General features: G+C 40.2%; 1 protein-coding gene across 9 annotated transcripts in view; it reads left to right on the top strand.

Moving 5' to 3' along the window:
- msi2b (musashi RNA-binding protein 2b) overlaps nt 1–22,702 on the top strand; it is a 213,035-nt gene that overhangs the window by 135,184 nt on the left and 55,149 nt on the right. For all 9 annotated transcript variants that reach the window (XM_029519038.1, XM_029519034.1, XM_029519036.1 and 6 more), the window contains exon 8: nt 20,657–20,739. In XM_029519038.1, coding sequence (XP_029374898.1) covers nt 20,657–20,739 — 83 coding nt within the window. The remainder of the gene's footprint in view (nt 1–20,656; nt 20,740–22,702) is intronic.

Raw genomic sequence — 22,702 nt, 5'->3', positions numbered from 1 at the left:
AGACCAACATAACAGAATATAGTCAGAGTCCTGGGGTCACCCATGACTGTCTCCACGCAGAGAGGCTGTCACTGAGATTATATCGATATCTAAATAGACACTTGAACATTCAGCAGGTACGCCGGCAGACAAACCAGTAAGGCAGGAAGAAGAGAGTGTAAAGGTGGAAGAACATGAGTTGTCCTCGGTGCCCCGGGGGCCAAACTGACCAGCGGATATTACATGTTGCTAGCGCCCGATCTCTCAATTTTCTGTACTGAGTGGAAGCTTTCATGCTGCACTTTTGCTTTCTGTTAGTTGTTGTCGGGGCCATGATGTTGTATAAGCAAAGAATAAGATTGGCAAAGACATGAAAGCGAGCAAATTGTTAAAGACACCTGAACAAAAGTGTTATTTTAACCCCAAGTACTCAGGCATGTGTCTTCGGGTTCACATATCACAGTAATCCCTAAACTATTGTTTCTTCGTTCTACACTGGACCATGTTAGTTTAAGCATGGGGCATTTTTTTAGTATTTCTTTATATGGGCATCTTTCATAGTGCCACTCGTCATAAAGCAGAAAATCATCTGTTACTCAGGTTAAAGTAGCGTTCTCACCAGCAGTAGGAAGACAAATGGCAGGTGTCTGCGGCACAGCCTGTTAATTCTCACCCATAAATGACACTGAGTGGAAAGGGAACTGTCGCACAACATTGAATTTAAAGTAGCAAAATGTTAAAGCAGATCTCCTTGCTCCTGTTTACTTAATGCTGAGCTGAATTTGTATTTGCTGAGAAAATCAATCCTAAAAAGATTTACCAAATGTAGACAAATTAGCCAGCATAAATTAGCCAGAGTATATTCATTATGCTTCTCTCTCTCGGTGGAATACAGCATGCACTGCAGTGTCTTTATTGTTTAACTGAGCAATCATAAATGTAATCATGTATTCTATCTTGAGGTCTCTGATGGTGATAAACACTGTCTCTCAGCTATATTGTAGCCTGTACCAAAATGCAAGTAAACTGCTATGAAATGATTGTGTATCTTATTGAATTGGAACAGAGATATTCCATTAAGTTTAGTTAGCTTAACCTCAGCCCGAGCCTCGGAGCTCATTTTTCAAAACGCTTTTTATCCTGCTCATGTTCAGCTTCTGTGTTGCTGTCCTGTCTTTCATGCATCAATAGATGGATTATTATACATCCCTATTTGTAATTGGAGGGCAGGTTAGACACGGGGATAATTAAAATAGTGTGTTGCTACTCCATCTATTTTCTGTTACTGACTTGACGTGTGTGGCTCATTGTGTTTCTCTGCCCTCCTTTGTCCTCCAAGGTAATGTTGTTGATGGTGGCACTTACTGAGGACAGAAATTTGCTGACAAACACGCGCACACACACACACGCAGACACACACAGACACACACAGACACCAGCACTCCCACTTATGGAGGAACTTACTTATCTACCAGACCAGATACAGCAGTTATAAATTATAATGTTATTCAGGGTTTAGATATATTTGGGATGTTAAGTATGACTTGAGTGAAGGTGAAGCTTGATAGTGAGGTTTTCCTGCTTTTTGGCGGCCTTATATTCTTGTAAATGAAAAGATTTGTGCATTTATTAATTAATTACTTTTTAAATATATATATATATTTTTTTTGTTTGTTTGTTTGTTTGTTTGTTTGTTTTTTTGTTTTTTTTAAACAAAATTCTTCCTGTCTTTGAATAATCGGTCAATAAAAAGTCTTATGTAAACATTAGTTGCAGCCAAAAAGCAGCTTGTCTGCATTATTGTGGTTGTAATTTTGGCATCTTCGTCTCGACATATAACATGAATTGCAGGGGAAAGAAACCAAAGATAACCACCAAGATAACCACATAAGGATTATTCTCTCCTCATGAAAGCTCACAGTAACAGTGGAGATAATGCTAGAGCTCAGACAAAGAACAATATTGCATGGGCTGACAGGTTAGGTTCCCAGCTGGCAAAGGCTGACCATACTAGGATCATAGTATTGCCTCCAGCAATAGGAAAATTGGAATGACTGTGGCAAAGTCATGGATACAACAACCAGGGCGTGAGCAGGGAGCCATGTGTTTGTTACCATGAGTCTGGAGGCCAGTCCTCATTATGGTGGCTGGTAAAATATTACAGTTCAGCTGACGCTGTCTAAGTGAATTGTCCAGAGCAGTTTTGACAGCTCGTGGAAGGCAGGGCTAGATTATGATGGATGATGACAACAGGGGTGGTGCAGAAGGAGCATTGATGTGTTTTGTCGCTCATGCTAGAACTAATACATACACCTAATGTGGGACAGTTTCGGTGATGGTGTGCAAACACAAAGAAATGGAGATGCCTGATGGGTATGTTAACATGTTTTTCAAAATGTTGTTGCAATTTTTCATACCTGTAGAATTCATTCAGGACACTGTCGTCGCAACCCCAAAAGTTTGTATACATTTGAAAGGACATTTTTGTTTTTATTTGTTTGTTTGTTGTTGTTGTTGTTGTTTTTGTTGTTTTACATGAAAGGAAAGAAATCTATTATTTTTTTCATGTTTCCCTCTGCCTTTGTGGTAAAACTTATGTTATTCTCTCTTGTCATTTGGGAAGAGTTATCTAAACTCAGTCAGATTTTATTGCTTGTTTTTTCTTTATAAATAATTTTTTTGTCATAAAAATGAACACTTCCTCTGGTGAGAGAAAATTTATGGGTTTATTGATTTAAAAACAAACTCAATAGCAGTGTTGAAAAGCTTCAGTTTCCTTTTTCTAAAAAAAAACAAAAACCCAAACAGTTTAATATTATGAAAGAAAATATCAAAGCACAACACTTGCTTGTTTTAGATGATGAAACGTAAACAGCTGCACAAGACTGCTGACCACCATATGCCACCCTAACTTTTAGCTTGCGCTGCATTGTTCTATGGTGTGCTACAGAGAGAAAATGAGGCATTTATCTGTTAGCTGCACCTAACATTTAGGGTGAAGCAGCATGGCTGCATCTGGATCCTCTCCATTTCATACCTCTCCTCATGATGTTCTGTTTGCTGAATCACAGGATAAGGCACAACATGTGGATAAGTTAATGGATGGCTGGAGATTCCATCTCATTTTCTTCTTTCTTCTGTTAACTTTCTTTCTTCTTTTCATCTATGTGTCTGTTCACAATAAGACAGGATAAAAACATTAGGGGACTTGAGCGAGAGAACCCCAAAAGGCGCAGAATTTTCTCTCTCCTGCTCCTCTTTGGAGCAGATGGGACAAGGAGAACACTTCATCCCCAGGTTCACCGGTCCTTTGGTTTCTCCTGGCGTGGCCAATCCATCTCCCAGTAGTCACTCTAGTTTCTGGGTTCCAGCCCATTCTCCTTCCCCCTTGTCCTCTCTCCACACAGTGACTCATTCACTCGTATCCTCTCTCTGTCTCTCTCTCTTGCTCTCTTGCATTCTCCCCTTCCCAATTTGGCCACCAGGGAGGTGTGTGGCACTGGAGCAAGCATTATTGATAGAGCATCTGTTTAGACATGGTGCAGGATCCGTGGCATGTGGGCGAGCAGCTGGGGGTTCGAGCAGGGGAGACATTATGTCATATTACATATCTCGAGATGTCTCGTTCACTTGTATGCATGCCCATTTCACAGGCACACACTCCCACAAACTCCAAGAAACACAAACACATGCCACAGCCAACCACACCAGGATTGTTGTAGTTTCCATTTTTTAGAAAATGTGCAAAGCTAAAGCAGTTTTTTTTTGTTTGTTTGTTTGTTTTGTTAAGGATGGGTTTAAATAATTTATGACCTATGAGGTACAAGTTCTCTGAAGTCACTACTGTGCAGCAGCAGCAGTTACCAAAGTCAGTTTTAGTGGCAATTTCAAACCTCAGAGCCAAAAGCAAATATTCTGGCATGATGGTTTTATTGGAGTAGCTAGAGAAACAGAGTAGCCCTCTCCAGATAATCACCACACATCTCTTCTAGATAGGTAAACTTGTCAACACTCATGCAGCACACTGACAATAAATTTTCATCTTTGGCAGCTGAAAAACAGGATTTTATGGTATTTTACACAGCGCAAAGCATGTATTTTTATGATATCACATGGTGGATGAAGTGGCAGTGTTTTCATCTATTGTGCACCTTTTTCTTATATCAGTGAGACAGTTGCGTAGCTCCTGCTTCCAACACCGCTGCAAAAAATCCTTTTTGTAACCAAACATACAATTTGCTCTGGATCAACAAAGACTTGAAAACTAAGTTCAATGAAACATGGCATTAATAAAATGCTTTAAAATAAGATCACAGTGCTTCCCCCAGGATTTCTTTCAGCAGCAGCAGTGGGATCGAGGCAGGCCAGGAGTTGGGTTTAGACAAATTCATCACAGATAAATAAACTGCCAGATGAATAAATGATGAATGAAGGTGTGTTTTGGTACCTTATTCATTACTTGTTAACCATAGGTGTGTAGAAAATAAAACGTGTTTCACTGTGCCACTCAAAGGCTTTTTGGGGACCTTAAGTGTGGAGCATTTCTTTGCATGTGAGTGAATGCGGAATTGACATTGAATTATTTAACACATCTTTCATGTCAGGATGGCCACCGCCAAATTCATTTGTTTTTATTGCTTTTCTTACATCACATCTGTTTTAGTAACAATATAATCTTGAAACAGTATTTCCAGACAGATTATAAAAACTAAACCTACTCCAAAGCTACTAAAGCTACATCCTCTCTTGGAGAAAAAAGTTATTCTGATGTGATCCAGCAGAACAACACTCACACCCCCAATGGCGGGCGCACAGTGTGGAGTGAATGTTAGAACAGTGCCAGCAAAAGTGGATTTTTTTGAGTCTAATGGTCCACTGATGTGGCCTCCTACCAGGATTTGTCCCAGTATGTCCAAAAGCTGGTCTGCTTATGAAGGTTTTTGTTCTACTTTGGTGCAAGTATGTAGTTTGCCAGTAGGTCGTATTAGCATCAATGTGCCTTTTTTCATTCATTCATTTATTCATCTTCAACCACTAATCCGTTTCCGGGTCGCACCAGCTCTCACCAGGCCAGGATGGGGTACACCCTCGCCACTCCATCGCAGGGCCTCAATTTGCCTTCCTTATTTCTAATTGTGTTTGGTTACAGCTTTGCTTCTTTAAAACCAGCTTTTGGGTTCTTTTGGCCATTCATGTTTAGTGCGGGTGTTTGTCTGACATGGAGATACACGATTTACCCTCTAAGTGTTTTTTTCACAGCAGACATGGTGGTTTGTCATAGCAGGAAATGCACACCTGCAATTGACAACAATGATCACTAATGTCTGCTTTTTAATCAGCTGCTCCGTGTCCCCAGACTTGGTGCACTGCATGCTGGCTCAGTTACACCGTTCACTGTTTAACTAGCTATCATTAATGCTATTTCTGCCACCTGTACTTTTTATAGTAGCAAGAGTAAAAATGTCTGCCAGGAAAAACACTCCTAGTCCACCTCCACTTTTGGTTTTCAGGCCTTGAGACCAGCCTATGATTGATTTACATCTAACCACTCTGCTACTTTTATTGCACCTGTTGCTGAGGCATACACATTTTGGTTTCTAATTAGTACAAGTACTTCATGACCTCACTTAATTCAAAGTGTGTCTTCTGCATAGCTTCAGTCTTATCTGAGGTCTAATCAGCCAGAATAACTGACAACACCTGTACTAATGTGCAGGACCTTTTTCAAATCAGATGGTTGATTAGTCATATGATCAGTGTGGACATATATATGCTGTGATTCTCTGACTGTTTGTAGCCAAAGAACTTACAATTCATTTAAATGAAGTTTTGGCAATGCTAGCATGTCTAACGTAGCTCAATATTCCCCGCAGTGATGTATGTTAATTCAGTGTTTCCCCTCAAGATGAGCTTTCAGTCCTGTCCAAAGCTGAAGTGATGTTGCATTTTTGGGCCCATGCCACTCTCAATATTTGAGAGTAAAACAAACTCAGCAAACAGCCAAATGACAAAAATCCAGCTTTCAAAAACTGAGCCATTTCAAACATTGTTTGGTCAAATGTGGTTATTAACAACGAGAAGGCTATATTCTGAAAATATTGTATTATATATATTGCCGAGATTTCTCTGTCAACGACAATTCTCTGTCTTTGTTGATAATATCAGTCATTCTCTTGCCCCAATACATACAATTTATCAAACATCAGTCTCTTTTCTGTTTTAACTGAATGCCCATTTGTTGCATCCTGTTTTTAAGGGAGTAACTTCATGGTTTAAGCATTTAAATGTGCACACCTGATCTCTGTGAAGTGGCAGAGATCAGGTGTGCACACTCATTTCATCAAATTGAAAAGCTGTCATTTTAAGCAAAAAAAGCCTCCACTGAAAAGGTGCAGGTGCAAGTCCAGACGAAGAGTCTCATAATTTCACCTATTTTTCTGGAGCTTAGTTTGCCTTCCTTTTATGTTGCCTTGGAAATTTTATCAGTGCAGGATGCGTGTGGCAGCAATGAAACTAGTCCTGTAATATAAGTAATGTAAAGTCATTCATCCACTTCAGATGTGATTTTGTCTTTGTGTGTGGCTGTGGTAAATCACATTAATTACACTTAAATCCTTCTTTAACAGTTTCCCATTTGCACAAAAGTTCCAAATGGAAATACAGGGGATGATTCAGAAATGACCAAGATTGTCTATGTGGTGTATCAATAAAGAGAATATCATTGAACTACTTTATTGTTGTTGTTGTTTTGTTTATTGCATGAATAATGACATTTGAATGTGCCACCTCTCATTTGAATTACACAAAATTTTCCTCCAAAAGAAAGTTGCTGAAAATCTACTATGCAGTGTGTGTGTGTGTGTGTGGGTGTGGGTGTGGGTGTGTGTGTGTATGTATGTATACAGAAGGGAGAAACTAATTAATTTATACAACATTTCATTTTAGGTGGGAAGCAACAATAAAAAGCCAAAGCAGTGACTGGTCCTCCTTTAATTATGTGTCATAAATGTTCAAATGGTGGCTGATTTAGCTCAACTGCAGAAAGGATAGGCTATTATTAGAGGAGACAGGCCTTTATTTGCAATTTCCGCTCCTTCATAAGTGTGTGTTTCACAAAATTTTTCAAAGAGGCCACCCCATTGTCTGATCCTCTGTTTGCTGTGTTAGATTGTTGTTATATTCAACTGTTTTCTATCCTGCAGTTCAGGGCGCATAATCCCTCACCTTGACTAGAAGGCTTTTACTGTGAAGCAGCTCCAGAAAGTATTAGTTTTATTAATAATTGTTTCTTCAACACCACTTTAATATTAAGAAAATAATTAGAATCACTCAAAACCAACTAGTGAATGTTACCAATGTTGTTTTTTTTTTTTTGTTTTTTTTTAATAGCTGCTACCGTGATATTTCGTAACCTGTAGTGGAAGTACCCATGTTTGGGTTTTTTTGGTTTCTTATCCAGCAGTGGCCTTTATTTGTTTGTACAGACTGCTCCCCAGGCTGTCATATGAGACACAGACATTATTTAAATATCAACTTTCATTTGACTACTGTGGTAATCTTTTTGCACTCTCTTGGGAATATTTGCATAACAGTAGCTGATGGAATCACACTACAATTTGCATAGTTCTTCTTCCAAGTTTTGTACATTTGTCTGAAATATATTCAACTTTTCTGTGGATATGACCAGTTGTCTAGTCAGCCCTGACAATGGCAGCCCAGTTTGCAAGCTGTCCTGTCTGCAAACGCACTTAGTGGTCAGCTATGGGCTTACTGCCAGGGACAAAACTGTCTTCCATGCCATTTGTTGTGTCTGACCTTTAAGATGATGAAGCGTAGGGAGAGTGACCCCTGGCAGGGTTTGTTCAAAGAGCAGCCTCTTGGTAATGGGGGGTCCAGAGCCTGGCAGCATGCTGGGGGATTGATCAGCCCCTTACTCAAAGGCCAAATACAGAAAGCCTAGCCAGAGGAGAAGGCCATGCAGGACGTGGAGCCATCCTCTGCTTTGAAGCCTTTTCCAATACCTCATCTGCTTCACTGCATGAATAAATATCTGTTAGAGTTGCTTTTCTGTCCCTTCCTTCTTCTGTACTCTTCTCGTCTGAATGAGCTAACAGTGCTGCTGCTGCAGATCGAACGATATAACCGGGATCACAAAATTCTATCTCTCTTCTTTTTGTCACCTTTTCAATCTTCCCCTTCTCTCTCTTCTTTTCTTTCGCAGCTTGCTCCCCCAGCTTCTTGCGTGAATACTTCCTGTGCTCAAGCGTTGTTGCACAGGATTAAATCCACTCATTTAGAGCTTGCATAGCCTCCACAGATGTCAGCTTTGAGATTGAAATGAGCTCCCCTTCTGCAAATAGGCTGAGTTGAAGTTAAAATTCAGAGGGGAAAGGCTAGAAAAGACTGAACATAGATGCAAAGCCTTTTCACTTTGTAGGCAGATTACAGTATGACTTGAATTTGAGGGTGGTTGACTGTGCACTTTCAAAAGAAAAAAAATCATTGACCACATGTTGGATTATCAGTGATATGATTTGTAAATGTTTCATATGTGTCTACATTGTTTTTATACTAATGATATTAATGAAACAGTGAGATGGAAGCCAAATCCAAGGAGCAGCAGAGCAGCAGCAGAGGAGTGACAGGGCTACAGCCGGGGTGGCAAACCTCATTCTGATGGTTGCAGTCGCTTTACATTTTACGTAGAACTCTTCAAAGGGGCTTGGAGGGACAGTAGATTTGTCATGATGTCTTCCGATCGGCCGTTTGCGTCTAGCTGTGCCAATATGAGATCATGACCTTTCTTTACCTCTAGTCTTTCCTCAGGTGTTCCTTTGGAAGAGCGGACATAAAAGACAAACACAAATAAATGAGATGAATAACTTTAACAAGGATATAAATAAGCAGAAGTTATGGATGTCTGTGGTGCTTTCTAATCTATACTAATCACAGCCCGAAGGCATTTATGAAAGGATACTCAGAATTTACGAAGAGGCTGCACTATGTTCAGTTTATCCTTTGATTATTTACCCAATTATAGTGCAAGTAAGCAATTAAGCGAAGCCTGGTTGCTGACTGCAATTGAACTATGCTGTGAGATTTTGAGCAACCAACATTACTTAGATTGTGCGGGTGTGTGTGTGTGTGTAAAAGAGAGACGTCTGATGGAAGAGTTGTATTGGTGAATCAGTGAAGCCGCCTGTCTTGATTGCAGGGGTCAGTAGTATCAGCATGACATCATTGTGCATTGCTTGATGAGTCCATGATGTCATGGTTTGAGCACCCGTGTGTTGGCGATATGTGCACGTGTGGAGAAAGGCGTTCTCGCAGAACGGTACTCTACCTTGCTGTAACACTATAACAGCATCTGTAAAGTAAACACAAGTGGCAATTCCGCCTCTAAGCATTTGGCTCACTCAATGAAAGCAATCTCTGCTAAATGGTAATGGGTCTCTGCAAAGTGGCATCATCAGTGTTCTTCATTTCAAATGAACTGCTACTGTGTCATGTCTTTAAATATACCCCATGCTTAAATATTAATAACAATCTGGCCATACAGGCAGTGAGAAGCCTAATTCACTTAAATCATTTTACTTTGCCACCTCCTTGCAAGTAATCCAGTGCTTTAAAACCTTGTTGTTTGCACAAGATTATTTTGATTAAATGCTTTGAGCCCCTGAGTGAATTCCCCTGCAGAAGCTCTAGTGGGAGGTGTTGGCATCGACAACATCCTGCCTTTTTATTCTATTCACACAAAACACTGTTCCCCATGTACAAACTTCTAAGTGATCAGGCTTTCCATTTCTCTGCATTCACCTGCTGCACATTATTCTGCTTTCTGATTCTCCACTTTCATCAGGAGCGAGAGATGCTAATTAACTTGAATGAAATTGATATCTATATCAATAGGTCAGAAAACACAAAAGGTGCATATCTGTATCATTCATTCCCAGTCCCACGTTGCTGCACACCTCAAATGAAATTCATCACAGTGACTCAAAGCCTTTTGGAAAGACTCTTGCCCCCACTTCCACCCACCTCCTGGCTGCATTGCTTGTTACTATATGTGATAGAAATTGAGACATCTATTAAGCTCAGCCTATTGCTCTGCACAAAAGAGTCTGACATTCTTGAATGAAGAATCCCTTCGAGGTTCAGACCTTTGGATCTCATTACACCCATACTCCATTTGTACTAAAGAAATTTATCGGTGTGAGCAATTATGCTCAGGCTAGTTTGGCGCAATTTTATAAGTCATATTCCACTTGTCTCACTGACTCGCTGTCTTACCCTCTGCACTGTTTACCTAGCGTATGAGATATGCTGCTGTAGTGTTCCACACAAACACAATATGTCTTCAGGCAAGTACAGTGGCACCATGAAGAGATGTAGAGATAACAGTGGCTCAAGCAGCAGAACACTGTCACTTCCTCGGTGGTTATGTCTGTTTTGACCTTACTTGGTTATTGCCTCTGTTTCTGCGTGTGTGGGAACGTGCATTTGTGCTATGGATATTAGCCAGCAGAATTGGATTACTCTGGGAGAACATTCATTTTTCGATCACCTTATCATGGGTGGAGGTCTCTTCATCGATTATGTTTGTGGTTCATATATATATATATATATATATATATATATTGTAGAGCCCTTCCAGCCTATTCTGTTGGCTCAATGTTTTCATGAGTGCCCCTGGTTGCTGGTAACCAAGACTTTGTGGCCTGAGACACACTGCATTCAAATTATATTAAGACAAACTGTATTGCATTTTGTTTCTCTGTCACCTGTTTTGATTGCTGCTGATGTCGATTGGTGCCTCTAATGTGGTTTGGGCTTCTCCGGTTCAACTGAAACAATGGATTTGCCAGTTGGGGCTACCCTGTCATCATCCATACAGCTAGTGCCAAGAGAAGGTTTGTTGTGAAATATTATACATGGAGAGAGGAAAACAAAAAGTAAAGAGGGAGAGACAGGAAGGCAGAGAGAGAGAGAGAGATCTTTCCTTTCCCAAATGGACCCAAATATTCTCATAACCTAATTGCCACACAGCACAAAAATAGTAACTGTATTTTGTCCCAGTAAAAGTATCAGCCTTGAAGCCAGCTTTACCAACATGTGCTTCTAAAGTCCCTGTCACTGCTCAGATTGTGAATCACAGGTGCCATATTTCTGGGCTACATGGAACATGGTTGAACATGCTTGTTGAGAATGAATAAGTGTGTTGTGATTAATCTTTAACATCAAAGTGATATGGCTCTCCTCACACTGATTGTCTTTAATTATTCTAACGTAAATGTGATACTTAAAAGTATTCTACTCATATGATTCCATTCATCTAATGGCTGTATAGTTACTATTAACTTAGTAATATAATATAAGTGACCATTTTAATATCCCTCACCTGTTAAATCCGTGAAAGTCTGCATCAAAAAGTCATATTTAATGTGGCTAAGGGAGGAGAGTCTACAAATCATTCTGCATTTAACTGTAAATGAGCAGGAGTAACTGTTATACTTTCTGTTATCCACAGCTGATGTTATATGAAAACCTTTCCCGTCAGTTCATTAAATGGCTGCAGCAGCAGTCGTCTGAAGGCAGCAGGACAGATATGCTGATAAATCTGCAGCCTCTGATTTGAGAAGTGCTCTGCCGGAGTGCTGTGCCATTAGGCACAGCTGTCCACTGTGTTCACTTTGATTAAATCACGTGCAAATGACACCAGGCTGCAAAAAAGAAAACCACACAACTCTCCCCACATCAGGCTGGCCTGTTATAAGTCAGTGTTGTGCTGTTTGTGAAGGACATAGTGGAGTACAGCAGGTAATCAATCCAATATATCATTGTGTCCTTTCATATATTTCTTTTTACCAAAACCAGTGTTTCATGTTTTACTCTTGAACTGCACAATGATGCAGAGGTTGCTGTTTCTATTGTGACCATTTATAATGCGAGATACAGTAGAATTAAAACTGAAGCAGAGCCACGCTGATGTTATAATATAAACTGCTTTGTCAGCTTTTTTATTAATTATTTCTATTGTCATTGTACAAATTAAATAAAAACCAACACCATCTGCTTCCCACTGCAGATTTGTGATGCTGTGCGTTCACGTCTTGTCCGCTCTGCACCATCCAGACAATAATGTGTTTTCCCAACAAAGCATCTTTCCATTTGTTGAGCTATTGTTGCTGTGCTTCCCTGTGACTGGCACAGCTGTGTTAGAGCGATGAGACCACTGATGCGACTGAGAGTATAGCACATTTATTTATCACTGCACCCTTCAGTCTATGTTCCACTTCACCCAGCCCTTTTGCACTTTGTGTTGCTTCACATACTGTACATAAACCAAGATGCCATGTGTGCGGTAACCATTGCCCTACCACTGTTAAAATGTGCCCCATTGTGTTTTCAAATTTGTTGGCTCCTCAGCTGCTGTTAGCTGTCCTCTAAGAATATGTGTTGGTGTGTAAGGGTTGCTCCTGTGGGCGGTACGTCTTCCAGGTTGTCAGGTGTGATTTATCTGACTTGTGTCTCTTTTGTTATTTGCCAAGTTTAGCTTCAATGAATAAACAGATGCTGTCTGGAGAAAAGTCCTGGAGGAAAATAACAACTGTTATCCTTTTCCGCAATTTTGGCAGCGCCATTCCCGGTGTGCAGTGCATATTGTGAGAAAGTGCCACAGAGTCTGCGCAACCGGAATTACAAATGACAAACCACTGAATGCCATCTTTATTAAAAAATAACCCATCAGAGTGTGAGCTAAAGGTGGCACGAAATTTGATAGGGGTGTGATAATTTAACGATATGGAACAGACCTTTTCTCTGGTATTTCAGTACCTTTTGCTTTTATGTCCTCCACCTTTGAAGTAAAGAGGCAAATGTTGCTCACTGTGTTTCCCGCTCTAATCAGTTGCTTCATTGAGGAAATGTATTTGTTCCACTGCCTCTTCTCAGCAAATTCTCTTGTCACCTATACTTTGTGAATTTCAAGGTGTTATTCAGATTTTTTTTTCATTTTTGCTTAAATTCTTCTTCATCAAGTGCTCTCCTTATCTATTTGTGGCTTACTGCTGGGTGCTAGTGAGCAAGAGGGTAGTTACTCACCTTCTCTGTAGATAATTGCGTCCATTCAGTTCTTGCTGGAAGAGCCTTTATGATCATATAGGAGCAAGAGAAATTCACACTTATGGCTACATTGTTTTGCAGTAATGAGGGTCTTTCTTGACTTAGAGTGTTTGAAAGTATACTGTGAAGAGGTGGAGAGAGCTGCATTCATTTGACAAGCACACACTCTGTGCTCTTATTGAGATGACTGTTACTGCTGACCACACTACAGCAGGACATGTGCTGACAGCCCATTTGTATTGACCATAATGCGCTGAAGTTTTGTCTTAAAATAAATCTCAGTGATTAAATCCCTAATAAAATCAATGACTGCAGAAGTCCAGGTTATGAGTCGAGTTCCAGTTTTCATATGTGATACAAGTGCTGTAATTGTGTGTGTTCATGTTTGTGTGTGTTTGTATGGAGACGGGGTGTCTCTTTAAGTAGGACAGTAGAAATTGATGGCCAACTCTGAAGGCTGACCTACATAGAGGCACAGACAAACTAGTTCCCTCTGCATGCATGCTGAGCCCAGTTGCTCTGCAGACAATGCAGGGGAAGCAGGCACGTTGTATGGTAGTGTAAACATTTAATAAACATATACAGCACATCCATCCATACAGTATAGAGGTATCCCATAGGCGAGCAGTGGCCAACGTATGACCCATATATTGCACCACATACACAGTACACCACCCTTGGAGTGGTATGCTTACCCTGGTTGAATATGTTGTGAATTTTAAGGAAAAGCAGTTGTTGTTTTTTTCCATAACCTATTTCTCAGTGTTATAGTTACCTTTTTTTATCCTGACTTTGATCTGATAAGTACAAACTCACTCTGGCACCAATGAAAAGATAAAGGCCAAGCATGAAGAAAACAACAATCACATTGAAATCTAATTATATCAATTTACGATCACTTCGTTTCTGTCTAATTGTTCTCTGGCATAATGCTTCATTTCATTGTGTTATTAAAATTTCCTGTGAGACATTTAAATCTCAGTGATCAATAACGAGATGTCCTTTGGAAAGCTGTCTGAACTAATAAGCTCCAGCATTTAAAAGCCAGAGAACTGCTGCTACACAAACAAAACACCATAGGCGGTACCTGTGGCCCAATTTTAATCCAGTTATTCAACCTCCAGGCATTCGCTCGTAGTCACCTACACATAATGATCACCTTTTTGTTTGGTCATATCGCAGGTTTGAATACTGCTAGTGCCAATGCAGTAGGCAGGACAGGTCCTGTGGAGACGACAGGACACCTACGCTAAGTCTTCTGTTCTATTTGTTGTTCATTAGAAAACACGGCCTCAGATAAGATATATTTGCTTTGACACACTAAACCTTTGCACTTCCCATTACTAATTGTCCTTTTAACATCAGCAACATCTGTCGAGCATTCTGCTGCAGCACAGTGGTGGCAACACAGCTAGCTAAGGCTGGTGGCTCATTTGAATAATATGAACAGGGATTCAGTCAGACACTTACTACCTCGTAAATAAAATACTCAAGGGTGTGTATCAACCGGATGATTGAAAATGGGCCTAACCTATACTTCGTATTGCTACTTACCGTGAAAATTATGTTAGACGTTTTCTTCACTTCTTAGAATACATGAGTGATCCATATAAATATATTTGTCAATATGTCTTTATCTTGTAGAACAATATTTTCTGTGTTTATGGGACCAAAACATTATAGATGACTATAGATCAGAACAGGACTTAACATTCATCACTGAATGTTACCTTTTCATCTTTCTAAGTGCTCATCATTCGTCAATTCCGCATTGTGTAAGTATGTGACATGATCAAGTTCAAATGAATGGCAGTCTGGACTAATAATAGAGGTGGCTTGCATTTTGACATATTTAAGTTTTGCTTGTGGCGCAGTGGGATTCTTGGCAGAATATGTGAAGAGGGAAGAAAACATGTTGGAAGGAAAACCAAGTTTTATTTCTGCAAGTAGGCATTTATCTTCATGACTAGACATTTCATGGTTTCTTCTTAAAACATTTTGAACCAGTCCCACTTCCAAACTTCAAAACCATATCTCCCAGCACAATACAAGGAGGAAAAATTCATTTATGCTGTACACTTGCAGCAAAACCCACAAAACATCTTCTATCTTAAGTAGTCCCATCTTCTGAATGGTTCCTTTTATGAAATGTGCTCACAGCTCACTGTACTTAACACTTAGGGGATTCATTTCACATCGTCCATCTTCACTTTTCCCGTAAGAGTCAGATGCATGATATTTATTTATTTTGGATTTTATTGGCTCTTATCTTGATTTGTGATTAGGGAACTGTGAGACCTAGAATATCTCTCTGTGTCTGTCTCTTTGTCTCTCTCAGTGTGTTTGTCTCTACATTTACTTGTAATAAACCAAATCTGAATTTGTGTGTTTACTCTGGATGATTCAGTATCAAATGAAATGCAAGCTGCATTTGCGTCATGTATGACAGACACTATGGATACATTGATCAAGCATGTGCTCCTGGAATCTGCATGTACTTATTTACACATGTGATGATCATGTAAATAGCTGAATTCATGTTGAACCCCTGACAGAACAGGACTCAGAAGTGAGAAAAGAGAAAGAGACCAGGACCAGCTGTATATACTGTTGAATTTAGACTGGCTGTAATGATAACAATGATAGTGATACGTATACATTATAGGGCTTCTTGGCATCCATTGGTTAATTTATTCATTCATTCCCAATTGTTCGCTAGCGTGTACCGCAAGTTTAAATCAAATTTCATGTTTTCAAATCTTCTGTTCCTTCCAAATGCCGACCTCCATAATAAAATTAATACTGATTCTTCCTTCCCTGGAAATAAACCATTCCATGGAACAATATTTCATTAAATGTTCTCTTTCTCAGTTGTCTTTCGTCTGATGTATGTGACCTGTGCTATTAGAAAGTTCCTGGTGTTAACTTTATTCAACAGAGGATTAACGCCCAGGGCTCTGGATCTCTAGTAATAGCAGACTGAAATACTGATCAAAGGCCTCTAACTGTGCTGTGGGTGTTTGGACTGCCTCTGTCTGCTTCTCTGCATTATAAGAGGATGGTGCTTGGAGGATGGGGAACACAGGCAGACATGCAGTGCAGGAACTTTCTGTAGACTTACTCCTGAGTGGACAGACAAAGGCTTGATCATGCATAATTAGGGCAGGATAACCAATTCATTGAGGAGAAGTCATAACTGGAGACAAGTTATGACCTCTGATGCAGATGACACATAAAATGTGTGTTTGTATGTGTGTATTTATCTGTGTAATTCACAGCAGGGGTGCTCTCTTCTTGTCATGCTGTGTGCTAGAGGACACAATTGACACTTCCTTGGGTTGCACTACCTTCTTACCCTCTGTTGACAGGGCTGCTAGTCAGAACAGCTCAGCAGCAGGATCCTCTCATTAGATGCACTTTTAATCAGGAGCAATGCAGTCCTTATTATCAAGGCTTTTAATGTTCATGACTATGGCTGTGTGTGTGTGTGGGGTGCCTCTCTCTCTGTTTTGGAGGTTTTTGGAGAATGCCCTAGTCCTCAACAGGCAATAGGTTGACATCGGAGGTGTATCAATTCACCTGGACCTTCTGGACTATAAAAACTGGGCCATGTGCTCACTGGCTTCCCAAGATTCAGACCTTTATTTTGAAATTATTATTTGCTTTGGCACAGAGATAACCTCTGCAGCACACCTGCCACTCATCCTTGTATTGCTTTCATGGTTAAACTTGACAATTTCCACCCTCCGTTGCTTAATTTGTCCTGATTTTTATTTGTAATAAAATTGCTGTTGATCTGCAACTTTGTGTAAATGCCCTTTTTGGCACTGAGCCAGCTGAAAGTGAAAATGTCTAAAAATCTGCAGCACCTCAAATAGAAAGAAAATCAGAGTTGTGATTATTCAAAAAAAAAAAAAATTGCAGGCATTGACAACGTTTGTGTCAGAGAGAGTGTGTCAAATCTCTACATAAATATCTTCATCGCCTTTATTTTTATTTAATTTCAGCCATGCTGAGCATTGACCTGTGAAGTTATGGACAGCACCTGGTCTTTTCCTACTATAACAGCAGATTTAAATTCCTCTCACTAACTTATCGCAGTATATTTAGCTGCTGTCATTATGATAGTAGAGAAGGGTCCCACAACCATGTCTGCTTCTGCAAGCTCATATTTTTGACTATTAAACACCTCTGGAAGAAAGACTACATTATGAAGATATATAATTTTAATTGATTTTAATCTGTCCCTTCAAATCATTCTTTTTCACCTCTGAAGCAGTCAATATATTAATACACACACACACACACACACACACGTATTTAGATATAGACGTGTGTATATATATACAGTATCTCTGTTCTTTCTGTTTTTCTCTGTTGTATGTAGTGTTCTTTCTTTGATTTGTAATTATATTCCATTTTATTATGTTTCTATTCTGTCTGTACAGAGCTGTGGTAATGAGCAGATTTCCCCAAGTGGGATCAATAAAGTCTCGTCATATCTTATCTTATCTTTTCATAGTCCACAGTAAGTACATCTATACTGATAAAGAGAAGACATCGTTTTTGTAAATGTTGCACATTTTATGAAACGGATTATGATTATCTGCTTCTTTGCACTGAAGCAACAGAGGCAGCGAAACTGGAATGAGTGTGAAATAAAGAGCGAGTATGATGAAGCCGGTAAAAGGCTGTGAAACTGGGCTCCCTGCCGATGCTGTGGAGCGATGAAATGAGTCTAAGACCGGCTCTGGCTAATAAGTGTGAGCAAGTGCAGCCACAAGGCCTGAGCTACTAGCCACACAACACCTATTATCAGCCTCCATATCAGACATCCGTGTGTTTCCATTTACAAGGTATTGTTCAAGCTGTGGGAAGCTTCTTCAGTGTGAGCATGTTGACACCTCTCTCTTTGTGTCTGTCAGTGCTGTCAGTGTTTAATAGTCCTGTGGAGGTCAGCCTCTTGCCATGTGTGGATAGTTGGAGGAGAAGGGCTGGAATACATGAGGATAATCTCGCTCTGTTGACATCCTGCAGGAGGAGGATGGGAGACAAAAATGCTTCTGCGGGTGCTATTTTGTGGCCTGTAATTGTCTATAAGGTCTGTAAAATAGAATAGTAGAGGAAAGGACTGCAGTGCTGGGGCCAGTGGTTCAGACAGCCCACGGGGGACTGACCAAGGTAGAGTGAGCTGAGCCAAGGAGACAGAAAAATAGGGATGTTTTTTGTGTTTGGTTTTTTTTTTTTGTTTGTTTTTTTGGTATGTGTACAACACATTCCAAGAGTAGTTTACACCACAGCAAAATGTCTTTTTGTTCATTTAAACAGATCCAGTCATGGGTGGAAGGACCCTGCTGGAGGTATATGTGGTGGTGTGGATTGGCCCTGACTCCGGTGGATATAATGGTGCACTGGAAAACGTCCTGTCAGTTGATGGAGGGGCTGCCCATGGCACCAGGAAGGAGTGTGGTGACAGGGGCCATGTGTGTTAACCTCTTTCCTTGTCACTTTTTCTGCCTTCCTCTCCTCCCCCTTCTCCTTTCATCTCCACCTTTTTCTCTTTCCCTCGACACCCTCATTCCCCCCAGATTCCACTCCCTCTACCTGTACTCCACTGTGACAAATTACTCTTGGCGGTTGATTTGTTGGTTGTCAAAAGTGTTCCTTGTGCCGGCATGAAGGTGGGGTGAGCTGGAGAAGAGGGTGCAACCCCCCCACCCCCATGCCCATTCCTAAATGTCGTCATCACATGTCCCTTGTCTATGCTCCCCCGGCCCCCCCAAACCTCTTACATGTGCGCCATGCTCTTGCCACAACTCAGCATTGAGACGTCTCAATGGAAATTGATATTCTGTCTCATAAGATCTCATTAGATTAGATGTGTGTCCGTGTTTAATTAGCTCACACGTTAGATTTCCAGCCCTTCTCCATTTTGATGTGCTCTAGCTTGTGTTAATAACAGAAGAGCAGCTTGAGGAGTTGCTTTGCTATTTATGGTGGGGAAGAGAAGAAAAATGTGAGCGAAAAGGTTGTATGACAGAGTTATAAATGTCACTGTTTATCACTGTGGCTGCACAGTAAGCAGCACAAACTGCTACTGAAAAAGAAATCAGTATTTTCTGGATGATCTGATGAATTAATAGAATAAGCTGCTTAGGAAAGTAATACAACATAATATACTTTTTTCCCCGTTTTCATGAGTGTGAATAAGTAGATTTTTTTTTAGAGCTGGTGAGTATGAAGCAAAACTAACAATGAGTTATGGTAACAGTACATAAGATAGTGTGACATATCGGATTTTTAAAAGGAGGGATTTGTCTTATACAGTCAATGAAATACCTAACATGTCAAACAAAGGTATTTCGATGATATTGAAAAAAAAAAATCTGGTGAATCTAATCCAACCATAAAGCAACCCCAATCATTGATTTGCTACATACCCAATGCAACCAAATATTTTAAAGGGATTTATTACTGGCACTGATACATCTCTGATCATTGTCAAATCTCTTTTGTTAGTATATCCAACATGTTGGTGTGTGAATGTGTGCACATATGGGATCAGAGGCCCTGAAATGCTTCTTTGACCTTGAGATTTGTCCTGTATTTTTCCTGGCCAAGCACACAGATTCATCTTAGATTGTATGAATTTGACCAGAGCAGTACTTTTCCACATTCAGCAAGTTACTGTTCTTACTGTATCACCTCACACTCAATGAAAATAATTTGACGGCACTCTCCGTGGATTGTGGGTCTGCACTGTGGTTTGTTTTTCACAGTGACCGCTGTTTAAGTTCAATCTGATGTGATTTTATTTCATTGACGGGTGTTTGCCATTTTGAAAAGAAACTCATCTCCTTTCGGTCCCACTTGCTGCTTTATTCACTAACTGTTTCTCTTTTGTGCAGTTTCCCCTTTTGCAAAAGTAATAGAATATCAGTTTTCCTTTCAACCTCAGCTATACAGAAACTAGATTGCTTTGTGCATCACCATCAAAACACAGAGGAGAGCACTGCAATCCACTTGTGTTCAAAAGTCTGAAACCATCTTATTTCTCTGTCTTTGTATTAAAAGAGGGGTTAAGCTTTTATCCTATAAATATGGCATGAAAATCCCACTGTCAACGACACATTCACTCTAAGTCTTGCATTAACATAAAAACGAGGGCTTGTTATACAGTGAGATTTCAATAAAAAGAACACAAAATGCATTTAATGAAATTCAGATGCTGGGCCCTAGCTCCCTGAATCTCATTAAATGAGCTTTGTGCTGTTTTCCATCTTCTCTTTGTAGAAGAGGTCCTCGAGTGCCCTTAATAATGTGGCAGATTTCATCATATTCTTGATTTAAAGAGGACAATGTCTGTCTTGTTCACTTGTTCTTTTCCATGCCGAAGCCAATCTCCACTGATGTAGTCTGAGTTTCTGGATCTGGCTCGTGATGATATTCCATCTATTGGTGCATTTTCTTTTAGTTACCAAAGTTTTGTTAAGGTTCTCCACTAACTCGTAACTCAATCTTCCCTCCCTCCCCTTCTCTTTTTCTCTCTACATAGGATTTGGTTTCATAACTTTTGAGAGTGAAGACATCGTAGAGAAAGTCTGTGAAATTCATTTTCATGAAATCAATAACAAAATGGTAAGTCCACTCATTTTTTTTTTTTTCAATTCCAGCCGAACGTTGAAGGATTAATATTTGATTTCTTCTTTTCCTAAGTATTAATATGGGTGCTGATGTGTGCATGCGTGTGTGTGTGTGTCTGTGAGTGTATTCATGTTCATATGCACAGGCATACACACACTCTGTGGGTCTCGGGGATGGGAAGGCAGTGGTGTGCACTGCCCACAAACCGTGAAATTGTGTAGCTGAGTTCTGCCTGTCAGGCTGAGGGACAGGAGACTGGAGCTTGTCCCCCTCTCTCTCTCTGAATCCCCTAACGCACGCGCACACACACACACACACACACACACACACACACACACACACACGCACACAGGTGGAGATGTCCAGGGATGCAATAGGGAATATTCTGGCAGAGGCAGAGTTCATTAGTCAGGGATTAACACCTCCCACAGAGTCCCTGTGATGCTTGTTTTACTTACTACCAGTAATGTGGTCTTCTCAGAGTGCTACAGAGCTCCATAGCTGTTTTTTAGGTCATCATGTCACCTATGTTAATTGACAGGAACAGACTAGTCTAGTGAGCATGACATTATGTAGCTCTTTCAACCCGGTTCCACCCTGCAAGCCTCTTGAAAGATCCTGCATCTTTTGCGTGGCTCTGTGGATTGTGATTGACGGAAGGGAATTCTTACTGCCGTGCAGTGAGGCTCCCTCTCTCACTGCGCGTCCTCACTCTCACCCAGCCTTTTCCTGAAACCGACTGACCGACTGGTTCCTGACTGACAGGACCAGTGTCGTAGAACCATGTTCACCAGGGACCAGCCCAGGTCACACATGACCCCAGTAGACATCCCTCCATGTCTCTCCCCTGCTGCCTCACAGTCGGTGCTCAGGACTGCAACCGAAGACTCCAGAGTGTGAAAAAAAATAAGTGTATGTGTATGGAAGATATCCTGTCACAATCAAATGTCTCAGATCATTTGACATGTGGGCAAAGCGATGTGTGAAAACACAAATATCACACATCAACATTAAGCATGAATGCACAAGCCAGAGCATCTATTTATGCACACTTGCTGGCACCAATTTCAAGAACAATTCAAGACAAGTCATATTCAAAAAAAAAAAACAAAACACACATTTATTTACAACAAATGTAATGCTAGATCTTCATAATCAACTATTGAGAAAAATGAGCCTTGTCTAAGTCCTACTTACACCTGTTAGTAGGAACATCTAATTATATATAAATTGGATCGTAAACAGCAGCACTAATTGTGAATGCGTATTTGCTTAATAAATGGTTTATAGTAAATTAAATTATCAATACTAATTTCTTCCTTTACTTATTTTCACAGCATAAGACCATTTAAATCAAAAAAAAAAAAAAAACAACCCACAAATATTTGAACTATAAATTGAGTGATCTCACAAAATTGCTGGTCATGCCATTTGTTCGTAGTCAACAAATGGACTTTTCAAAATTTGCCAATAGTTCAGCACAATTTACAGGCCTCAACAAAGACCACAGCTTTGTTCAATGCTGGTCAGGTCAAGGATGAACCATTTTTATTGTATTGATAATCTGAACTGAATAAGACCACTTGCCTTCCATTCCCTTTGCAGTTGAATTGTACTAAATATATATGAAGCTTGAGGAAATTAAAGCTTTTTTTGGTTTTGGTTATCTTCTCAAAGCGGTCCCTGATGCTAACATGTGAGAGTCTAGACAAATACTTTTATTGTGATGAATGTCCGACAAACCTTTGCTATTGCACGGCTTTGTAAAGTTTAAAATAGGAAGAATCTGTATGCTCTGCAAGCGCCAAACGTCTTGGACTTGTGGCCCCACAAAGCATCGATGTGCTGCTCTGTTGTGCTTTGTGACACATTGTATTTCACAGGGTGTGGCCAGAAAATGCATCAACCTCCTCTGCAGGGATACTCATAAAAGAATGACACATATGGAAACCATGTT

Source organism: Echeneis naucrates, chromosome 14 (genome assembly GCF_900963305.1).
Source record: "Echeneis naucrates chromosome 14, fEcheNa1.1, whole genome shotgun sequence".
NCBI classification, from domain to species: domain Eukaryota; kingdom Metazoa; phylum Chordata; class Actinopteri; order Carangiformes; family Echeneidae; genus Echeneis; species Echeneis naucrates.
The sequence above is the reverse complement of the archived record's forward strand: the minus strand, read 5'-3'. Positions and strand labels throughout refer to the sequence as shown.